At 39.3% G+C, this 22,190-nt stretch overlaps 1 protein-coding gene across 1 annotated transcript; it reads left to right on the forward strand.

Annotated features, from left to right (window-relative positions):
- The first annotated feature begins 3,053 nt into the window (after positions 1-3,053).
- LOC18443753 (Mitochondrial ATP synthase subunit G protein) lies at positions 3,054-21,608 on the forward strand. The gene is made up of 3 exons (XM_006853935.4): positions 3,054-3,277; positions 3,842-4,030; positions 21,113-21,608. The coding sequence occupies exons 2-3, from the start codon at positions 3,849-3,851 to the stop codon at positions 21,297-21,299; spliced, it is 369 nt and encodes a 122-aa protein (XP_006853997.1). The 5' UTR covers positions 3,054-3,277; positions 3,842-3,848; the 3' UTR covers positions 21,300-21,608.
- Positions 21,609-22,190: the final 582 nt, after the last annotated feature.

Genomic DNA, 22,190 nt, shown 5'->3' on the forward strand with positions numbered 1-22,190 from the left:
AAAAGATTTTTATACCTCCCCTACTGCATAGAAGTAATATACTTTCCTTCCATCATATACTTTCCTCCCATCTAGCCGTCTAATTTAAATCAAGTGAGCCACGAACCATTGTGATCTTGATCCGATGACTCAGAGTATTTTTTTTTCAAATCAAATGAATGTGACATTTGGTATGTGTCATCATCTCAATGGAGCGCACGTAAAGCAATTATTAAATAAATATTTCTGATAAAACAAAATAACCAAAATACCTCTAAAATTCTTACACATGTTTTTGGTCATTTCATTTTATCAATAACAATTTTTTTATATATTATGTAGGTGCGAGTTTAAGAGATGAGTGGGTACATCTCAAAATGGTGTATAAAAAAAATGTAATTTGGTGTCAAACCATTTTTGTAGAAAATAATTAGAAATAAAATAATGTAGACACGTGATGATTGGGTATATTTCAACCGTCAATTTAGATCTCGATAGGGAGAAATATATGACTTCTATAGTGGAATTAGTTGGATAGGGAGAAATGTACTTCTGTAGTGGAATTATAGAAAGTTTTTCCTTTTTAAAACCATGGTACGTACGCTGTATATATATTTTCTAAGGGATTTAGTATATGCACCATCATCAACTATTGGATAACTTCAAATGTTTCCCATTTACCCCATTAAAAAATAAAACTTATAATGTTTCCGTACTGTCGATTAGGCATATGTATCCCATCTCCACCATGCAATTAAAAGACTAGAGTTTGCCATAGCGGTTGATGCTTTGCTTGTGTATTTGGTACATGACGGTGTATGTTAAACTTTACCCTTAAATTAAGACATTATATACCATTTGGTTGCAATCATCATTTACTATTAGATTTAAAATCGAGTAGTTGAAGTTGTGGCATTATTTGGACACAAAGTCCAAAATAAAATATCTCAAATATTATGACATAATTTCAGCCTTTGGATTTTATATTTAAAGGTTAAAATGATTGTGACCTCCCTGTACCAAAAATAAAAAGTCTAATAATATACAATCCCTTAAATTAAAAGGTCAATACCTAGATTTGGAATTTAATTTTTGTTTTGAACAACAATGTTATAATACGGGGGCCCGCTCATTGTAACAATCCGTAATTGGGAGCATATAATGATGTTTGAATGGTAGCAATTGAAGTTTTGGGTTGGGAGCTAAGAACCATGATCCTACTAAGGATCTTCGTTGTCCATCCGGTTTGAAAGAGTTGACCACTTAAGCAAATAAGCTATCATGACCAAAACGAGTGCAATGTGAAATGGTTCATTTTTTGTATAAAGAAGTGACAAATTATTATCGACAATTTTTTAAATCAGGTAGCTGGGGGCGTGTCATTGATTGGCACAAAGTTCAAAATATAGGTTTTTGAATTATTTTACGCAAACTGTAGGATTTTATATCCAATAGCTAAAAGTGATTGTTATTTTTTTATGCCAAAACAAACTCCTTCTATTAAATAAAATTTAAAATTTAATCTTATATTTAAAATGTATCGGAGTTAAGATATTCTACATGTCTTGCGTTTTGCATATATACAAACCACATTCATGCATGTGTTTGCGTGTGTGGCTTTTTAAAGTTTTTATTCTAATTGACACGTGTCTCTTAATCAAGCACAAATTATGCAAATTGATGTAATGAATTTGAAGTATGCACTATCACCAATAAGCCTAATAACCGATACATCGTGCACCTAATAAATTTATTAGGATTTCCTCGTGACAAGGGTATTAGAATACAATCAATGAATTATTGCCCTTCAATCTTCTTTGAATAAAGGAGAAGCATCCATTAAGTATATTTATGGGAATGAAGTTAGATATTCAAAATATTTTGAATTTCTTAAGTTCACTTAAAAAGTAATATTGTGTGACATGTATATGTTTGTATTTGGGGTGTGGTTTGTATAAAGCTGAAGATCTAAGCAATCAAAGTAAAATGCATCTTTAAATAGTGTCAAGAAATGTGGTTTCAATATTGAAAATATTTGTGATAGCCTTAAAATATATTTTTATATCTAATTATGAACTTTAAAGCTTAAAAAATAGTGTAGATATAGCATATCGATGAAAACTTGAAAATCTTGAAAATTGATGGTAAAAACTGCATAACAAGATGCACTATTTCTAAAGCTTGAATCCATTTTTTTCTCATGCTCATGTATCTTGATGAATTTTGGGCATCAAAACAACATCTCTCTAATGAAAATTTTGAGGTGCGCTCTAATTTGATTGTTTAGAGCCTCGTACTTATATAAACTTTTTCCATTGTTTAAAAGAAAATGGTTTGATAGGGTTGAAACCCTATCAAAATAAGTAAATCCACACCTCATAAATTATAAAAAATTGTAATTCAAGCATTGAAAAACCTTTACATAGTTCATCTCGACTTGAACACTATAGTTGTGAAAAAAAAAAAAGGATTTGAAGCTCTAAAAATAGCATATAGTGTAATAAATCTTCTAGATCATTCAATTTGCCCTAAAAATAAGTGTTTATAAATTTGCAGGATCTATGCAGTTTTTGAGTTTCAAGTATTGTTGTCGGTGTTGGAAATTGATTTTAGAGCTACCATGGATATTTTTGTTGCAGAAAGTGCTTTCCAGACGAGGATTTGAGATGATGATTTATTTTGTTTTCGTAATTCTTAGGTTTTATAGAAACTTCAAACAATACCCTCAATATTTTATATCTTACACTCATGTCCCGCTATTTAAGTACTCATTTAGTATTTCGATATTTTTTCATGCATCACATCAAGCTCAAAATTTTGTCTCCATGTAAAAAAAAGACAAAATAAATAAAAATAAATTAACCACAAAATATTTATAAATTTCAAAGGTATTCTAGCCATTTTATTTATTTAAAATTATTAATTTTGGATTTTTAATAGGTGCATAATATTGAGAAGTATAAACCACCAAAATTTAAGCTTAATCTAATATATGCAAAATATAAAAAATTAAAATACAAATATTCTCAAAAATTTGGGACATAAGGGCCGAGTCCGGGCCCACTCTGGTGGCCCATGCCGGGCTCCAACTCGTGGATCAGACCGGGCCCCTGTTCGGGCCCAAGCCCGGGTTAGTAAGAGCCGGGCCGCGAAGGCAGGCGCAGACCGCCCTTTACCACCCATGAATCACGTTAGGGGTTGGGGCGATTTCGTCATTGTTGAGAGTATAAAGTCGAAGCACCATTTTGCCAAACCCTTCTGGTCGCGTTTTAGAGCTTTTTCTTCCTCACCGAACAAGGTAAGCCCTAATTTTTTGACCTGAAAATGATACCGATTCTCCTGATTGTGATCTGGGATTATTTGAATTCTGTGGATCTTCCGATCCCTCCATTAAAATTTGGGTTTAAATGAGGTTGAATCTAGGGTTTAAGCGAGTTTCCTGAGTTGAATATTGGGGTTTTATACATTTTCTTGGAATCAGACGACATTATTTCTAAGATCAAATGATACATTCTTCTGATTCAGAATTTGCTTTCGTATGTTCTAGTTTTGGGAATTGTAAGCCTGGGCCTCCTTTTTTTCGTCTTTTTTGTTGGGAAAACATTAACCTGGAATTATTTGAGTTTCTCTTTGAGATCTGGACTAGTAAAGAAGATGAATTTTGGTGAAATCTGAAGGAGTAGGTGTTATTTGTGGTTTGAATGGTTTTGTATTTCACAATACCAGAACAAATGATGAACAATTTACTTGCTTCCAATCAATTGTGAATGATTTTGTATTCCTTTGAGATTTCTTGTGCTTGAATATTTTCATAATTGGATATTTGCATTGTGCATTTTTGGAATTTTGGAACCTAATTTAGGGAGCCCATGGCATCAAAACTTCATCAACTACAATCAAAGGCTGTTGCGGCCTCACAGTTTGTTGCAAAGCACGGGTGTGTTTATTATAAGCAGTTGTTGGAGCAGAACAAGCAGTACATTCAGAATCCCCCCACTGTGGAGAAATGTAGCGAATTATCCAAGCAGTTATTCTACACTCGCCTTGCAAGGTGGGTATATTGATCTTCAGCTTGATGCTTCGGTTTTTTGGTTCTATGCATGCTATATTGTATTCCCCCTGCATTATTCTTATTTTGTATGTTCTATTTGTTCCATTTTTCCACCTTTTTTTTTTTCATTTGTTAATCTTGTTTTTGTTTGATCTTTGTGTAATTCAAAGGTTATTTTCTTTGATAACTTATCAGAATGGAAATAACAATATGTGCGAGTGTTCTTTTATTGTTATTATAAAATTGGAAATCTAAATTGTAGAATTAGTGAAAAATATTATAATCTTTTTATCATTTGAATTATAAGTTCCAGTTGGGGATCTCTAGCTATCTCTAGAATTAGGGTGAAATTTTTTGTTTGGATGTGCCATTTGATGGCAGTGCTGTCTCATCTGGATCGAAATCACCTCATTGGTCATTTCTTACTGTATGAGAAATCAAGTCTTGAGGGTGCTACCTTTTCTACTCATGGGACTCATTTTCTACTCATGGTTGGATTCTACATTGGTTTGATTGAGATGGATGACGCAAAACTCAAATAAAATGAGGTTGAATAAGTTGCTATCATATCTGCAGATGGGTGGACTTTTATTTTGATTTTAAGTTATGGCTTTTATTTTGTGGTTGACTTGACAACACTGTGATGCACAAGTTACAAAGAATAGTGTGACTCATTCTGGGAAGGTACTATTCTAACTATGGGTTAAGGATGACATTAGATTTGTCTAATGACATTTCATGGAGGGGTATGGGAATGTTGAAAAGTGGAGATGTATTAAGTGGAGCTAATTACTTTGCTCTAATTAAAATTTAGGAGTCTAGCGTCAGATGTTAGCGACCCCAATTAATTGGGAAAAGGCTATGATGATGATGATGTCTAGCATTATATGTCTCTTTCATTTGTTGTTTGTTGAGTGCTTTCTTGAGGGATTCCCAATCAGTGCTTTCTTGAGATGTTTCTAATTAGTAAGGTGAACAACACTAAGGTGGACGTTTATAGTGTTACTGGGTTTACTTTTGGCTGCAAAATAAATACATCACAGTTTTAAACTTTGTCTGTGAGTGTGCAAGTCCATGCGAAATAGGTCCATCACAGGACATCTTTTCTAGGTCTTTGGAGACTAATTCTTTCATAGGTATATTTAGAGACTGACTTATTGCCATTTAACTGAGTCTGACTTCAATTGCTAGGTTCTTTGTGAGCTAGTTATATTTGTACAGCTCCCAAAAACAAAGCTTATTCCTTTGAGGGGGTGCGCATAAGAGAGTCTTGACGTGGAAACTCTAGTGGTACACATTCATGGGAACATACCCAGGAATATGACCCCGCCGCCCCCCAAAAAAAAAAAAAAATGAAAGAAAATGACAATTTAATTGGTCATTTGTGGTGTAAATGAATATTCTTGGGCTGTTCATAAAATACCAATTCTTGTTACTTGTAGCTGTTATTCGCCTGTTGTAATTAGGGACAGTTGTTACTGATATGATCATATTTATTAATTTTTGAAATATTATTTACCAGTGAAGCGTAAATATGAAGTGTACGTCATGTTATACAGTAGTAGTACATGGAAGGTGGGTGAAAAGAATTTTTAGATCATAAGGATCCTCCCTTACTAAAATACCCTCTTCTTCCTTGGCGAGCCATTGTCTTGATTATTGGAGAGATCACTCTGGATACATGGATGTGCATGTTTTCTCTAAGCATTGCGTATGGTGATGTACAAGAAAATATTTTTTATGAGTTCTATTCATGATGTGCATCGGTATGCTAATGAAGTAATGAAACTGTTGGATTGAGATGGAAATAGCTTTGCAGTCTGATTTGTTTCTTTCGTTGTAATTTTACATCTGCTCTAACCATTGTACGAGTATTACTCAGCAAAAAAATTAAATAATACATATGAAATAAAATTTAAGTTTTCTTAGCCAGTACCGAAACCTTGGGGTGAAAAATGCCTTCTTGATTCTCATTACACCTTTATTTAAATGCACATGGGTGACGCGTGTCGATGGGTAGGGCATACACACTTGTGGCACAATTTGAAATGCTTTGATTATTGTGAATTTATGAGCCTTTAGCGAAGGTATTTTTGTCGTTTATGAGTTGCATTTGCTCCCCTTTACTCTTGTCGGTGGCCATCTCATTTTGTATGTTAGTAATCTATTTTCATTTCTCCTCTTCCTTATAATACTTGAAAAGAAATAGAAAATCTTGCTTTTTTATGTACTGTGTTCCATCTTCTACAAGGGAAATAGCTCGAAAGATTTGAAAAGAAAATTAAAGCTAGGATTCTATCAAATAGCTAACATCTTTTTCCAATTATCTTACTTCTTTGGAAGAATGAGATTGCATTCTTTTTTATGTTGTTGGTCGACTTTATTCTGCTAGAGACTTTTCTTGTCAGTCACTTGGTCTTTAAGAAATATATTTATGGAAATGCTCAAATGCCACATTGTTTAAACTGGTCTAAGAATATTTGTTACATCATGGCTATGTATATGCAAAATCTTTTCCACAGGATATTTCCATAGCAGTTGACTTTAAGCTGCAATGTCCTCTCTTTGACGAATATGTTTATTAAATGCCTCATTGTTTGAACTGGTCTAAGAATAGTGATTTGTTGTATCATGGCTACTCTGTGTGTAAAATATGTTCTCCTTGAGCACCTTCATGAATGATGAGAGTCAATTCACATGATATCTATATTGTCACGTAGAATGGCCTCTCTGTGCTCTAGCCACAGTGGTTTGATTGGCATCGTTGGAATGGTCAACTTATTATCAGTACTTGCCAAGACAATTTTGTTACAGTTTTTCCTAGTTGCATGCATTATTGTGGGAAAATGGCAGGAGTATGCTAACCTTGTTCCCCTCTACCGATGGGTGTCTGTTACAATCTTATGGTGAGAGTCTAAGATTCAAAATTTGTCGTCTTTGTAAAATAGATAAAATTTCAGCAAGTTTTGTTCGCCTTCTGTTATAATTCATGCAAATCAAGCGACTATAGGACCTTGAAATCTACATTTATGAAAAACAAGTACTGCTGGCTGAGCAAATAATCAAATACCAAAGGACATGCAGGTATCAATTCCACAAGTGTATATGGAGAACCCATAAGGGCTTGGTGATGTAAGTTCAATTCATTGACCATATGATAACCGGTATACTGCCTTCCATGAAGCCATGTGAACTACTAAGATGCAGGTCCATTTAAGTTCCTAGGTGAGTGCGTGATTTAGGAGCTAAAGAAGTTGATGAGTTTATGTTTCGTAGGCTCAATGAGAACTGAGGTAGTTAGATAATCATGGGAGCCAACTATTCTGTTGTGTCTGTGGAAGGCCATTGTCGTTTCTTGTTTTCAGGGAGCTTCTGGGACTTAGGATATGATGATCATAAGGGACACGTGGCATATTCAAGATTTTGAAGATGCAAAGGTAAGTCAAACTTTACTTTGTGAGAAGTAAAGTGAGTTACTCATTAGCGAGGTTGTGTGGAGTTAAAAAGCAGCAGGAAAGGACAGACATTGTGAAGATTTCTTAGACATGTGAATGAGATGCAAGCAACAAATAAATCAAAGAAAGCTTTTTCTTAGACAATTACCATGCAAAGAGCTTGAGTTTAGGAGCACATAAGTGGCTACCCTGTTCAAGAGAAAATAGAATTACTGCTGTTAAATAATACCTAGAGCGAGTAATTCCTGTATATGTGTGGAATGTTGAAAGTGCGATTAAAGCGTGTGGTGTTTTGTGGAAATAAATTGCTAATAACCGATAAGGCTTGAAATGGTCATAGTGGAAGTGTGGAACTTTAAGTTTTGATCTTTTGAACTCAAACCAACATAAGCTTTCAGATTATTGGAAGCTGTTTGTAGCATACATTCCTTGAGGCTGTTGGTTTAAATATTTAGGTTTGGCTATACCAGTTATGAAGCAAAAATAATTTTTGGTGTTTGTTTGTTTGTTTGTTTGTTTTTTTTGAGGTAATTCAATGGGGAAGACAGGCCCCTACCCGTTTTTCAAATAGTTTAGGAGTTAGTTGTTTTGAACGTATCAGTGGGGTGGTGTCAGTAGGAATGAAAACCCCCATGTGATGAGCAGGGTGTGAGGATGCTACCACCACGACCCCAGCCCCTTGCCCAGATGCAAAAATAATTAGATTTGGCTACATGCTACCTTTCTAGTTTAGTAGAGATGAGATATTCTAATATTCATAGGCACTAACAAAATATCTTCGGACTTTGGATGACTTGGTTTCTTGTGCAAAACTTTCTTTTATTGGAAGAGTTCTCTATTTTCCTAGCTCTTCTTTTGCTTGGGATGTGATATGTTGGAAATGAATCTACATTTCTTATGTTGATTGTTGGGAGTGAGTTTGTGTTACATCCTCCAGGGATGTCTACTACTTTATGGTTCAAGGACATTTCTGCATAGTTAATGTGCCAGTGTCATATTGTGTTGACCCTGATACTGATACTAGCTATTACTAAGGTACTTAAAAATTTATAACATGACATGACCATAAAAAATATAATATAAATAAAATACAATGTTATGCATTATGTTTCCTACCTATATATATCAATGTGTTGTATGCATATATTTTTGTTTTTATAAAGATGTAATATGTACACAAGATGTGTTAGATGGGATATTCGTATTCTCACCTTGGATTTTGAGAAATGCAGATGTATTCCCTCACTCCATATCCGTGTTTGTATATGTATCGATATTATCATGACATCTTAAGCAATGCCACTTACCAGAAAAAGGGTATGCCTTCCTATTCCTAACTGTGATGGTTCTCTGATGATTCTTGGTAATCTATGTTGGAAACGTTTCCACTTTGTGTTGTGTCAGAGTACTTAATACTTACCCTGTTATACGGGTTCGTAATGGAGACAATGCTGGATTGGCTTGGCTGGTAGCAAAAAGATGCATGATTATCAAATGGAAAAAGTGTTAAACCAGGAAATGAGATAGATTTTTTCTTGAGTGCTGCTTCAACTAGTTATTTACTGCTATACAAGTTCTTTTCTGGATGCTAATGAATTGTAGAAGACAGGGAAACCTTGCAGTTATCCCAAAATATTACAAATGCATATACTACATTGATTTGTTTAAATGACCTAAATCTCATTGTTTGAGCGTATTTCTGATGCACTAACCCCCTGGGTTGAATAATAGACGAGGCAATTATGACCTAGGCCCATAGGTACCAGTCACACCTAGGGACTACGGAAGCCAGCATCAATAGGCCTAACTTTTGAGCAATTTTGAAAAGGTGTCCCCTTAGCCTTGAAAAGCATGAAAAGGGTGGCATTTGGTGTTTTAACAGTGCCCGTCAAGTTTCGTTCCAATCTGATAAAGATAAAGCAGATCAGCACGAGATTTATATTTTGCAGCACCACGCTCTATTATGCTGAAAGTTACCTCATAACTAGAGCTATATTGCCAAGGTCTCAAATGAGTACCAGACCACTGCCCACTGGATTCGGAAGGCCCAAAAATATCCGAATACCAATTTTCAGCTCATTTGGGCGCTTTTATACCATTCAAGGGCCAATTTACCCAAAATGGGTAGGTTTCACACTATTCCTATGCTGCCTCAATGAACCAGTTTCCATTTTTGGAAATTGTCATTTTATTTCAGAATTTCCTTCTTATGGTTGTAACTCTCATCTTCAGGCCAAACAAGCCCAAATTTTGGTATGTGATAGGTCTCATCAAGCCACACGTTTTGATATGAAGCAGACTCGAGACGATACCCGGAATGAGAAATCATAGAGAGAAGATGGACTCAAAAACTCTTGCATTGTAGAATTTTTAAAGAATATCCATCCATTCCAATGGCCATATCTCGAAGCCCCGACATAGAATAACTTCAAATACGGGTCCATTTAAAACGGGCTTCGATTTGAGGTAAGATTTGCACGGGATTGAGGTCAAGGAGACACCTTATTTTGGCTCGCAAGAAGGCACTTTTTTTGGTCGCCGGATTCCCATCTTTCGACAACCTCCAAAATTACAAAAGTGATTCAATGAGCACCAAATTGAGCGCTTTTCGTTGCAAAACGATCACAACGACCTCCCCTTCAATTTGTGATGAAGAAAGTGATCGAAAACAACGTGAAACAACCTAGATCGAAGAAGAAAAATTCAAGAACATGAGTTTGGCCGGATTTGAGATCAATCTCAAAAGTTTGATTCAAGCTCATTAATGGAGTCTTGATGCAACTATCATTTTCAAGGTATTGGATCGTACGAAAGCTCGTTGAAAAGTGCCAAAAAGAGCCTCGAACCATAAGGGAAGCCTTGAACCATAAGGGAAGCAAGAGGCCCCCCTTTTGAGGGATGGTCTTGTCATCTACATGAAAGTTGGGAGGTGCAAAATGGTCATTTTGCTCCAAAACCGAAATTCAGTTTTTAATTTAGAAAAATGTATTTTTTAACAATTTAGCATTGTTGTGATCATCCACCCATGTTTGGGGGAGAGTTCTTGTTACCATTTGTAACCCTAAGTTGAAGATAATTTGAACCCATGTTTGGGGGAGAGTTTTTTTTACCACTTGTAACCCTAAGTTGAAGATAATTTGAAAGCAAAGGTGTAATAGCTTGAGTTTTCTTGTGTTGTGCTTTCATTCTTCACTTCAAGAGATAGGCGAGAATATTTTTGCATTGAGAGCAATACTCCTTGGATCCCTACTCCCATACTCCCCACACGACCTCATACTATACACCCTAGACTACCTACCCTAATCCACTCAACCCTACACCACACCATACCCTACTCCCACCACCACACCCCATCCTACACCTTGTGGCCTGCCCATACTTAACGTATCAATCATACTCCACAATCTACATGAAAACACCTAAGCTAGCCTTCACCCTAGCTATAAACCACATGACCTAACCCATCTCAAGAGAACTAAAAGGATCGAAGGAGCGCACTTAGCCGGCAGGTTCGAGCCTTTACCTCACCCACCTAGGTACTTGATCTACCTCTTTCCTCTCTCTTCTTCTTCTTCTTCTTCTTCTTCTTCTTCTTCTTTCTTCTTCTCTCTTTTTTCTTCTTCTTTCTTCTTCTTTCCACTTTTTTCTTCTTCTTTCTCTCTTCTTCACTTTCCTCTCTTTCTCTCTCTTTCTCAAAGGGGGACGGCCAAGCCGCCCCATTCTCTCTCTCTTTCTCTCAGAGGGGGACGGCCAAGCCGCCCCCATTCTCTCTCTCTCTCTCAAAGGGGGACGGCCAAGCCGCCCCCATTTTATCTCTCCCTTTCTCTGTCTCTCTCTCTCTCCACCCCTCAAAGGGGGCAGCTGGGCTGCTCTCCTTTTCTCCCTTTCTCTCTCTCTCTCTCTCGCTCTCTTTCTCTCCCCTTCTCCTCCTCAAGGGAGGCGGCTAAGCCGCTCCCACTCGTCCTCTCTTTTCTCCCTTTCTCTCTCGTCTCCCCCTTTTCATCCTCTCTCTCCTCTCCTCAAGGGAGGCGGCTTAGCCGCCCCCACGCTTCCTTTCTCTCTCTTTTCTCCCTTTCTCCCTTTCTCTCTCCCCTCCTCAAGGGAGGCGGTAAAGCCGCCCCCACTCTTCTTCTCTCTCTCTTCTCCCTTTCTCTCCGTCTCCTTCTCTCTCCCCCCCTTTCCCTCAAAAGGGATGGCTGGATCGTCCCCTCGCTTTTCCCTCTCTCTCTTCTCTTCCCCATCTCTCTCTCTCTCTCTCTACTTGACAAAGGGGACAAAGGCTAGGGCCTCACGGCTAGGGCCTCACGGCTAGGGCACCCTCGAGGCCCTCGTGTCTTAAGCGGTGCGCATGGCCCTCGTGTCTAACGCGGTGCGCATGGGCCTCCTGGCTTGTGGAACATGCATGGCCCTCCTGGCTTGCATCGCGCACACAAGCCTCTATGGCCCTCTTGGCCACCTTCATGGGTCTCATATCCTCTTGGCCTTCATAAATTCTCATGCGCCTCATGCCACCATGACTCTCACATACCCTTCACTGCATTTACGCAGAAAGCCTCATAAACCTCATGTGCTCCCATGGTCTTCATGACCCTTAGTTGCACTCCTTCACACTCATAACCATAGACTGCATGTTCTCATGAGCTCTCTTTAGCTCCCATGCGTTCTCCATCTCTCACACCTTACCATTTCACACCCCTTTCAAACACCCATATGAATAGACCTGCACACTCCATACCTTGTGACCAGTCGAGCCAACCCTCGGCGTGCATGCATACCACTATTGAGCCACCCCTAGTCACTCACCTCAAGGTCATAAATGGTCATCTCAAGTTGACGATCCCAGTCCCTAGTTGAGTCCACCCTACTCCTCACCTACCATTTCAACCCCTATCATCTTGATGACTCACCCTTGCGAGGCTCTCTAACCAAGAGAGCTTCATTACGCTCTCGCTCCCCAAGTGAGTTGTGACTCTCTCCTCAATCCCCAGGGAAACACTTGACTCCCCAGTTGAGTCCTGACCCCATTCTCATAACCATGAACTTCACTATCTCAGTAGTTCCACTCCTCATTCATCTCATAAAGCAAACCCCCACACACACCCCAGTTGAATCACACTTCCATTCACCTCAAATGTCATTCAAATCCCTTGGTAGTCATCCTCACTCGACCACCTCACCTCAATTGGTTCGACACAGTTTTGTCTTCTACTGAGTATCATTCAACACCACGAACTTCCCCTTAAAACCAATCCCATCACCAGTAGGCCCCCATCATGTGCACCATCTAAACCCTTGAATGGTCACCTAGTTGGAGTACCCTACTATGGATCAATCCATCACCCCCACCTCCAGGGAGCATCATTTAAGATCGTGAATGAGCACTCCCACCTCAAAACACTTTTTTAAAATGCGGGATGTGGCCAAAAGCGTTGGGGGGCTGATGCGGTGATGTGGCTCAATGCGGTTCGGATGCGGGTGCATCGTGGCGATGCGGTTAATAAATATTAAAAATTCTAAAAAATCTAAAAAAATTGGTTAATGCATGGAAAAAAATATGGATGTGATATATATGATAGTAGGTATTTAGATTATTATTAACTCCGAAAGTATTTAGCTGTCGGAAATTCTGTATCCACTATCCCCTGATATAAACTAGAAACTTGAAACTAGCTTCATAAAACATTCAACAATCACCAACCATAAGCACAAATCTTCAACCAAAAACTTGAAAGTTATAATTTTTATAAACTCTTTAATCTTGAACAGAGTCCATGAAATTCTTCGACTTGATTTGTATACTTTTTATAAACTTTATAAATTTATAAAATGTTCTAACTTCACGATATAGAGCATTTATGAAGATCAATAAATTTTATAAACTCATTAATTTGTAACCTTAATGTGTTTGTCCTTGAAAGTCTTTAAAGTTAGAAATTTTATTTGAAAAGTATTGGGAAAAGTTTCTTCGATTTTTAACTTTTAATCTTCATGGACTTTTAGTTTGTAGTATCTTGTACTACAAATCGAAGAACTTCAACAAATAAAATTTCCGGCCAAATTTTTTTTTTGATTCAATCGATCCAATGAAAGCCACGGATGTGGATGAAAAATGTTATTTGGGTGGTTTAATACCCCCCCAAACTATTCCCCCCATTTTCAAAGGTCAAAATGACCTTATTGCCCCTGCTCGAGGGGTACAATCTTGAAAAAAGTGGCGGACAGATTATGCAGCCTGATGCGGTTGATGTGGGATGCAGCTCTGATGCGGAGGGTTGCGGCTCTGATGTGAGCACATCTTTCCAAACTGCATATGCGGGAAAGTGCGATGCGCTGGGTGGCGCATAGCTCCTGATGCGGCCGCATTTTAAAACATTGCCTCAAAAACATTTCCACTCCCATGGAGTCTCACCAAGTAGCCTCCCATAGCTTCAAATGAGCCTCACCCACTTACCTCTATACCCAATTAGCGGCACACAAAATACCTACCATCCGCGATGAGTCTCATCCATCTACAAACTCCCCATCAATTTACTCTTCCATCCCTACCACCAATAAGGGGACCTTCCCATTTCCCATCATATATCTCATCATTGATACAAAAAAATATAGGCAGACATGGCCATGAAGCCATAGGTAAAATAGCCAAAATAATGAAAATCGAGCATGGTGAAAACCTGAAAGGGTGCCATGAGTAAAAATGGAAATAAAAGCAGATGTGACCTTGAAGTCATGGGTAAAAGAGCATAATAAAAGGAAGTTGGAGAAAACCGTTTTGCGGTGCCACTTCCACCCAGTCCAGGTGAAAACCCGAAAGGGCTTTTGGACCAATAAGCAGGTTGATGTAGCACTTGCCCCCCAAGGTGGCTTCAACCAACCCCCTATGCAAAGTTTGGTAGTTTTGAAGACTATACCACCTCAAAAAGGTAGCTTACTGCCTAAACCAAAAACATCGCAAGCAAAAATTCAGTGGTATGGGAGTCAATGCCCCTCAAATGGTACCCTGCTACGGAAACCAAAAAGAGCTTAAGAAAATCTTCAACAACACAGGTCAACCCCTTGAAAGGCTCCCATCTATCAAAAAAATCTTGAAGATGGCAAGTTGGATCGGCCACTTGCCCAAAGGATTTCATCTTCAAGAAGTCAACACAAGCACAATCACTCGGACTGATCTAGATCAGTGGTCCCAAACGGCCATTGACTGCTTAGCTTGGATCAATGACTTGATAGTATGGGTTATTGTCTTATTAAGGTTCCCGGCTGTTGAAGGGTTTAGACTTTTGGGGTTGTAGCTAACTAGAAGGCTGGCTGAATAAAAGGTCCCTCGACTAAGCATGGTAGATTGGGACTTGAAACCCCAAAGAGAACCTGCCAATTGGCTCGATCCCGGTGTAGTAGCTCACATGCCCCTTTAAGGGCCCTCGACTGTCTCAAACCATATCTGCTGAAAGTGGGACTAAAGCCCCAAAGAAGGCCCCCACCAGTAGGTCAAAATTTGAAGACTTGGTGTAATTGGGAAGAAAGCCCTTAAACAAGTCCCCAAGCCACCAACTCCCTTGAAATCTTGACGGATTGGGAATGAAGCCCTTAAGCAAGGGCCTCGACTGCCAGACACATCTAAATTCTGATAGACTAGGAATCAAGCCCCACAGAAGGCCCCCAATTGTTGGAATAAAAAAATACCACAAGCTACCCTTCCGTGAAAGGCTAGTTGTGACCCTCCCTCTTCCAAGGGGCACGAGTATGTTGGTAGCTATGCGGATTAAAACAATTTTGAGAGAAAAAGAATGACTCGGTAATGATTTGAAAGATGAACTCGGGCGATTTTGTCGACATTCGGCGGGGGCAAGCTGTTTGAGCGTATTTTTGACACACTAACTTCTCGAGTCGAATAATAGAGGAGGTGGTTACGACCCAGGCCCATAGGTACCTGACACACTTGTGGACATCAATAAGCCTAACTTTTAAGAGTGCCCGCCAAGTTTCGTCCCAATTTGATAAGGATAAAGCAGATCATGACGAGATTTATATTTCACAGCACCACGCTCTATCATGCTGAAAGCTACCTCATAATTAGAGCTATATTGCCAAGGTCTCAAATGAGTACCTGACCACCGCCATTGGATTCGTAAGGCCCCAAAACCCCGAATACCAATTTTCAGCTCATTTGAACGCTTCTGGATCATTCTAGGGCCAGCTTACCCAGAATGGTTGAGTTTCATACTATTCCTATGTTGCCTCAAGGAACCAGTTTCCATTTGGAAATTGTCATTTGATTTCGGGATTTCCTTGTGAAGGTCATAATTCTTTCATCTCAAGGCCAATCAAGCCCAAATTTCGATATGTGGTAGGTCTCATTAAGCTGCATGTTTTGATGTAAAGCACAGCCCAAGACGATACTCGGAATGAGAGAAATCGTAGAGAGAAGATGGACCCAAAAACTCATGCATTGCAGAATTTTTAAAGAAGAACATCCTTCCATTCTAATGGCCATATCTCGAAGTCCCCGCATAGAATTACTCCAAATACGGGTCCGTTGTGACCGTGATTCAAAAAGGGCTTCGATTTGATTTAAGATTTGGCTCACAAGAAGGCACGTTTTTTGGCCGTCAGAAACTCATCTTTCGGCGACCTCGAAAATTACAAAAGTGATCAAGTGAGCACCAAATCGAGGGGTTTTCGTTGCAAAACAATCACAACGACCTCCCTTTCAATTTGTGACGAAAAAAGTGATCGAAAAACAACGTGAAACAAGCTAAATCGAAGAAGAAAAGTTTAAGAAAATGAGTTTGGCTGGATTTTGAGATCAATGTCAAAATTTTGATTCAAGCTCAATAATGGATATAAAATCGATCGTCTTGACACAACGATCATTTTCACGGTATTGGATTGTCCGAAAGCTCATTGAAAAGTGCCAAAAAGAGCCCCGAACCATAAGGGAACCAAGAGGCCCCTTTTGAGGGATGGTCTTGCCATTTCCATAAAAGTTGGGAGGGGAGGAATGGTCATTTTGCTCCAAAAACGAAATTCACTTTTTAATTTAGAAAATGTATTTTTTTTATCATTAGCATTGTTTTGATCATCCACCCATGTTTGGGGGAGAGTTCTTTTTACCATTTGTAACACTAAGTTGAAGATAATTTGAAAGCTAAGGTGTAATTGCTTTCGTTTTCTTGTGTTGTGCTCTCATTCTGCACTTCAAGAGAGAGGAGAGAAAATATTTTAACATTGAGAGCAATACCCCTTGGATCCCTACTCCCATACTCCCCGACCTCATACCATACACCGTAGACTACCCACCCTAGTCCACTCAACCACCATACCCTACTCCTTGCACCACACCCCATCTTACGTCTTGGCCTACCCTTACTTAACCCCTCAACGATACTCCACAATCTACTTGAACCCACATAATCTAGCCTTCACCTTAGCCATAAGCCAAAAGACCTAACCCCTCTCAAGAGCACTCAAAGAACTTAAGGAAGGAAATCACCTAGCCGGTGGGTTTGTTCGAGCCTTTATCTCACCCACCTAAGTACCCGGTGTACCTCTTTCCTCTCTCTTTTTCTTCTTCTTTCTTCCTCTCTTTCTCTCCTTCTTTCTTCTTCTCTCTCTCCTTTCTTCTTCTTCCCTCTTGTCTTGTTGTTCTCGTTTCTTCTTCCCCCCTTTCTTCCTCGTCTTTCTTCTTCATTCTCTCCTCTTCTTATCTTTCCTCTTTCTCAAAGGGGGACAACTAAGCCGCCCCCATTCTCTCTCTCTCTCTCTCTCTTGGCCCCCTAAAGGGGGTGTCTGGGCCGCTCCCCTTTTCTCTTTTTCTTTCTCTCTTCTCCTCCTCAAGGGAGACGGCGAATCCGCTCCCACCTTCCTCTCCCTCTCTCTCTCTTTTCTTTCTTTCTCTCTCTTCTCCCCTTCTCTCCCTCTCTCTCCCCTCAAGGGAGGTGGTTAAGCTGCCTTCATTCTTCCTCTCTCTCTTTTCTCCCTTTCTTTCTCTGCTCCCTCTCTCTCTCTCTCTCTCTCTCTCTCTCTCTCTCTCCCCTCCTCAAGGGAGGCGATTAAGCTGCCCCCACCCTTCCTCTCTTTTCTCCCCTTCTCTCCCTCTCCCTCTCTCCTCTCCTTTGAAGGGGATGGCTTGGGCACCCCTTTCTCTCTTCACTCTCCCTCTCTCTCTCTCTTTCTTTCTTCTCTTCCCCATTTCTCTCTCTCTCTCTCCCCACCTCACAAAGGGGACAGCTAGGTCGGTCTCATTTTCTCCCTCTCTTTTCCCCCACTTCTCCCTTGTCCCTTTTCTCCTGTCCTCTCCTCTCCCCGCTCTTCTCTCTTTCTTCTCTATTCTCCCTTCCCCTATCTCTTCTTCCCTATTCTCTCTTCTCCTTTTCCTCTTCTCTCCCATCCCCCCCGTCTTTTCTCTTCTTCTCTTTCCCCCTTCACTTCTTTTTCTCATCTCTCTCTTTATCTTCTTGACCTTCTATCTGATTACTCATCACCGAGTCTCTTCGAGAGTGAGGTCTTCTGATGGGACTTGACATAGTCTTACCCACGCCCTCATTCTTTTGATTCCTCGAAGTTGCAGAGGCCTTCTAGGCTAGGACCTTTTGGATAGGCTCGAGTGAGACGTCCTACGAGAAGTCGATCATAGATGCTATCTAATTGGTTGTTGATCCCTTTTGCTCATCTTCTTCCACTTCAGACTTCTTTCTTATTCATTCTCTTTATATTCATTCATCTTGACCTCTCATTAGGGAGCTCTTTTGCAATGACTCATTGTCGGGCTTGACACACAGACGTCACTTTCTTGAATCCTTCAGGGTATTTAGGCCTCGTGCCTAATACCTTTTCGTGCACCTAGTAATACCTCTTAGGGGAGGTCACTTTGAAAGGCTGCTCGATTCTAGGGAGGTCACCCTTCCTTCTTCTTCCTTATCTTCTCATTTCACCCCTTCATTAGCCCAACACTCTAACCATCCGTTCTAAACCTCTATTAAATCACTTTCCTTCTCTAACCCATAACCTCGACCACCCTTGGACGATCCAAGGGCAATTCGATCCTAGACACCATCAAAGAAAGAGTGCGAACATCCGAGAGCAGTAGTGAACTAGAAAGGGAACAAGCTCCAAACCATGTCGAGAAGGTTGGGGAGCTTTCGTGCGACTGATCTAAGAGGGCCCACATGGGTCCGGCGTTTCCACGAACCCAACCTGCAATGAGGTAGGCCCATGATCCGCCCTTTGCTGCGTAAAATCCTCCCACTCACTGGTACACCTATCCGCACCCACATGGGCGTGCACGCGCTGCACACGCGTCGTGCTTTTCGATAGGGCGATCTTGAGTCGGGTCCCAAACCGGGTCTCTGGTCGTGACGAGGTCGAGGCCCAACCACTCATGCTATGCCGACTTGTAATATAATGGCGGTAAGATTCTCAAATCAGTTTTTGATGAGATTTATATGTGAGACATCTTTCAACCATGTAGTTTCCCTTCCCATGCATTTGTCCATTGTGATTTTGAATGATTTATGATGAAGTGAGGTCATCAGTAATCAATGAACGAAAATTCGGCCAACTTGAGGTCTAGGCGGAGGCGTTATCTTCCGAGGGGGTGCATCTAGGCACCTTCCTAGGTGCATCGACCAATTGAGACTGAGGGCGGAAAATACCCCTCGTCCATGTGGTAAAGTTGTCATTTCCCCCCCAAAAAGGGGTAAAAAGGTTTCGGGGGCCATTCTTTCCCCTAAAAAACTAGAGTGAGAAAAACCTTGAAAAAAGTAAGATTTGAAGGTTTATAGCGAGATCGAAATTTTTGTTCAACCTCCTCGAATGCTCACAAAATTAAATGATATTCATCCCCAATCTTTTTGAGCCTTGTAGTGGTTATAAAAGACGAGATTTGGGAAACAAAACTTTATGTTTTGGGACGATTTCTATTCCATTTCAAGAAGGTTGATATATTTCAATATTTTTTATTAGGTTATATATATATTTTTTCACAATGTCTTAGGATGTTATGCTTTGCTTTTTGTATTTTATTTTTGATACTTTATGATATATATTTGATATGCTATCGACAATTTTGATCATGATGCACCCCAAAAAAACTATTTGGATAATTTTCCAATTTTGATATTTAGTTTGGGTCTTTGGGAAAACAATTCAATGGACATTTTCCATTGTCCCCAAAGTGAATGAATATATATATTTTTTAATTTTATGCATGAGTTTACATGTATGATTCATAAACCATAACTTCTATCCCCATAGTTTTTTTATGAGTTAGTTTAACAATTGCTTATTGAATAATAATTTTATGTTTTATATCATTGCAATTTTGATGTGTAGGTTTTACCTTTATTTTTCTTTGCTTTGATCATGCTTGCTTTACTTCATCTCGGATTGTTAAGAACTCAAGATATTAAAGGGTAAGAATTCTTTCTATTTCATTTCCTATTTTTTAGATGGCCATTTTCCTTGGCACCGGAGACCATAACCCCCACATGCCCAGACCCAATCGGCCCAACATGGTCAGATGTACTTGGGCGGGCACCCAGCACTCAGTTCCGTGCGGGCGCCAAGGGCCATGGACGCTTTTTCATTTTTTTAGGTCTCCCAAAAGGGCAAAGGGGATCATTTTGACCCCCAAGATAGTACTAATATATTATGGGGTTTATTTTTGACCCCGAAAATTAAAAAAAACACCCTCAATCTCTATGCTAAACATATTTATGTGAGTCTAAAGTAATTTTTGAGAATCGAAAGTATTTTTTGTGGATTAAAAGAGTTTCCTTTTCTCATTAAAAATATTTTTAGGTTGCTATTGGAGGTATTAGAAGACTGTTGGGTTGATTAGTAGCTCGATTGAAGTAACCAACATCGAAGATCAGAGATTGGGCAAAATTTTTACAATAGGGCTCCCGCTTGGGCACTTGGTGCCACGTTGGCCACCTAGCGTTTTTTGAAACCTTGCTATTTTCTAATATTTTTTGGATGACTAATTTGAAATTTCAAATATTTAGACTAGTAGTTGTAAATTAATCTTGCTTTTGTGTATGTATTTGCAATTTTCACTTGTAAATGTTTTCAAGTTTGACTTTCTTGTTGTAACTATTTCATTTACAGTTTACGATCTAAAGTCATGTAGATTCATGTTTGATTTGTACTTCTGACCTCTGAACAATAAAACTGTTGAACAATATATTATATACGAAACTTATTTATTAAAAAAAAATGCCAATTCTATATACAATAAAAGGGAAGGGGGGGGGGGAGGTGTGGGGGTCCAACAATCCACAAGGATCTGCCCCTCCTCTCAATGCAGGCCGTCTTTTTGTCTAGGCGCCCGCCTTGGAGGCTGCATCCGCCTTCTTGAAAGCTTATGAGCCCCACCCATTAAACAAAAAACAAAAAAGAAAACACTCACACATACATATAGTGATAATTTAGAATTCAAAGCCTTTCAAACTACAAACGTTAATGTGTAGAATGAGTTGTTTAAGGGTGGATTTAGTACCCTATACGGTTTCCTTTACCAAAAACGTCACTGGGTGTGTTTGTATATGTGAGAGTGAGAGAAAGAGAGGGAGAGCCCATTGACAAGTTGTTGACGTGGATTTGTTGTGTGCTATGTTGCATGCTGCAGCATTCCAGGGCGTTACGAGTCATTTTGGAAGGAGATGGATGCTGTTAAGCAGTTGTGGAAGCGGAAGGATGAGCTGAGAGTCGAGGATGCCGGCATCGCTGCCTTATTTGGGTTGGAGTTATACGCATGGTTTTGTGTTGGAGAGATTGTTGGTAGAGGCTTCACTTTCACTGGCTACTATGTCTGAGGTTTGCACCAGGGTTTGCTCCCTTTCTGCAATTTATTTACACTTCTGAAATTTTGTACTTTCTATTTCTTCTTGTTAAGAAAAATAGGAGGAAAAAGATTGGGACCTGCCATCAGGATTAGACGAGTGTCAAAGCCTCAATAATTCCTCAGATTTGTTTTTTTGATGTCCTTTTTCCTCTTGAGTTTTACATGGGTTTTTCTGTTTTCATTTTGTCTTGAGCTCTTGCTCGTGGAAGGTTGCGGAACTAAATACAGAAACCCTGCTTCTCCTTATTTACTGAAATAACAAATTTTATCTCATTGTTTAGGTTTGTGTGTTCTAATGGCTTATACACTTGTATTGTTACTGACCCTTGATTATATGCCTTTGTTTAGAATGGTACCGAATAGTAAGCGTAAACTTTACGAATCATCATCATTTGAGCCTTATCCCGACTATTTGGGGTTTGGCTACTGAATAGTTTACAAGTGCAATATTATAAAAAATGAAAGTTGTTATATATTGTTGATAGAATCATTTATTTATGTGAATTGTCTGAATGATTTGAATCCACATATGTTGCATGTAATCTCCACCATTGCACTCAACGATAAATTGTAAGTTCTGAAGTGTTCTTTGCACACAACTCAGCCATTGGTCACCCGAGTATAACTGTTCATATAGGCCGTCGATCAAAAATTGCAGATTGTGGGGAGTGCATGCAGATTATGAGCATATGATAGAGTCCTTGAGTTGAAGAGGAAAAACGCAAAGAGTGCCCCATGACGAGAAGTAATAATTTTCAATGAAATATCTTGCAAGTACTCGTAAAATATTGATTATGAGCATATGACAAGGTTGGCTAGCAGAATATTGACATAGCTCTTTCTTCATTGTTAGAAATATATC

This window comes from Amborella trichopoda, chromosome 5, assembly GCF_054954075.1.
Source record: "Amborella trichopoda isolate Santa Cruz 75 chromosome 5, AtrichopodaSantaCruz75HAP2 v2.0, whole genome shotgun sequence".
In the NCBI taxonomy this organism is placed as follows: Eukaryota; Viridiplantae; Streptophyta; class Magnoliopsida; order Amborellales; family Amborellaceae; genus Amborella; species Amborella trichopoda.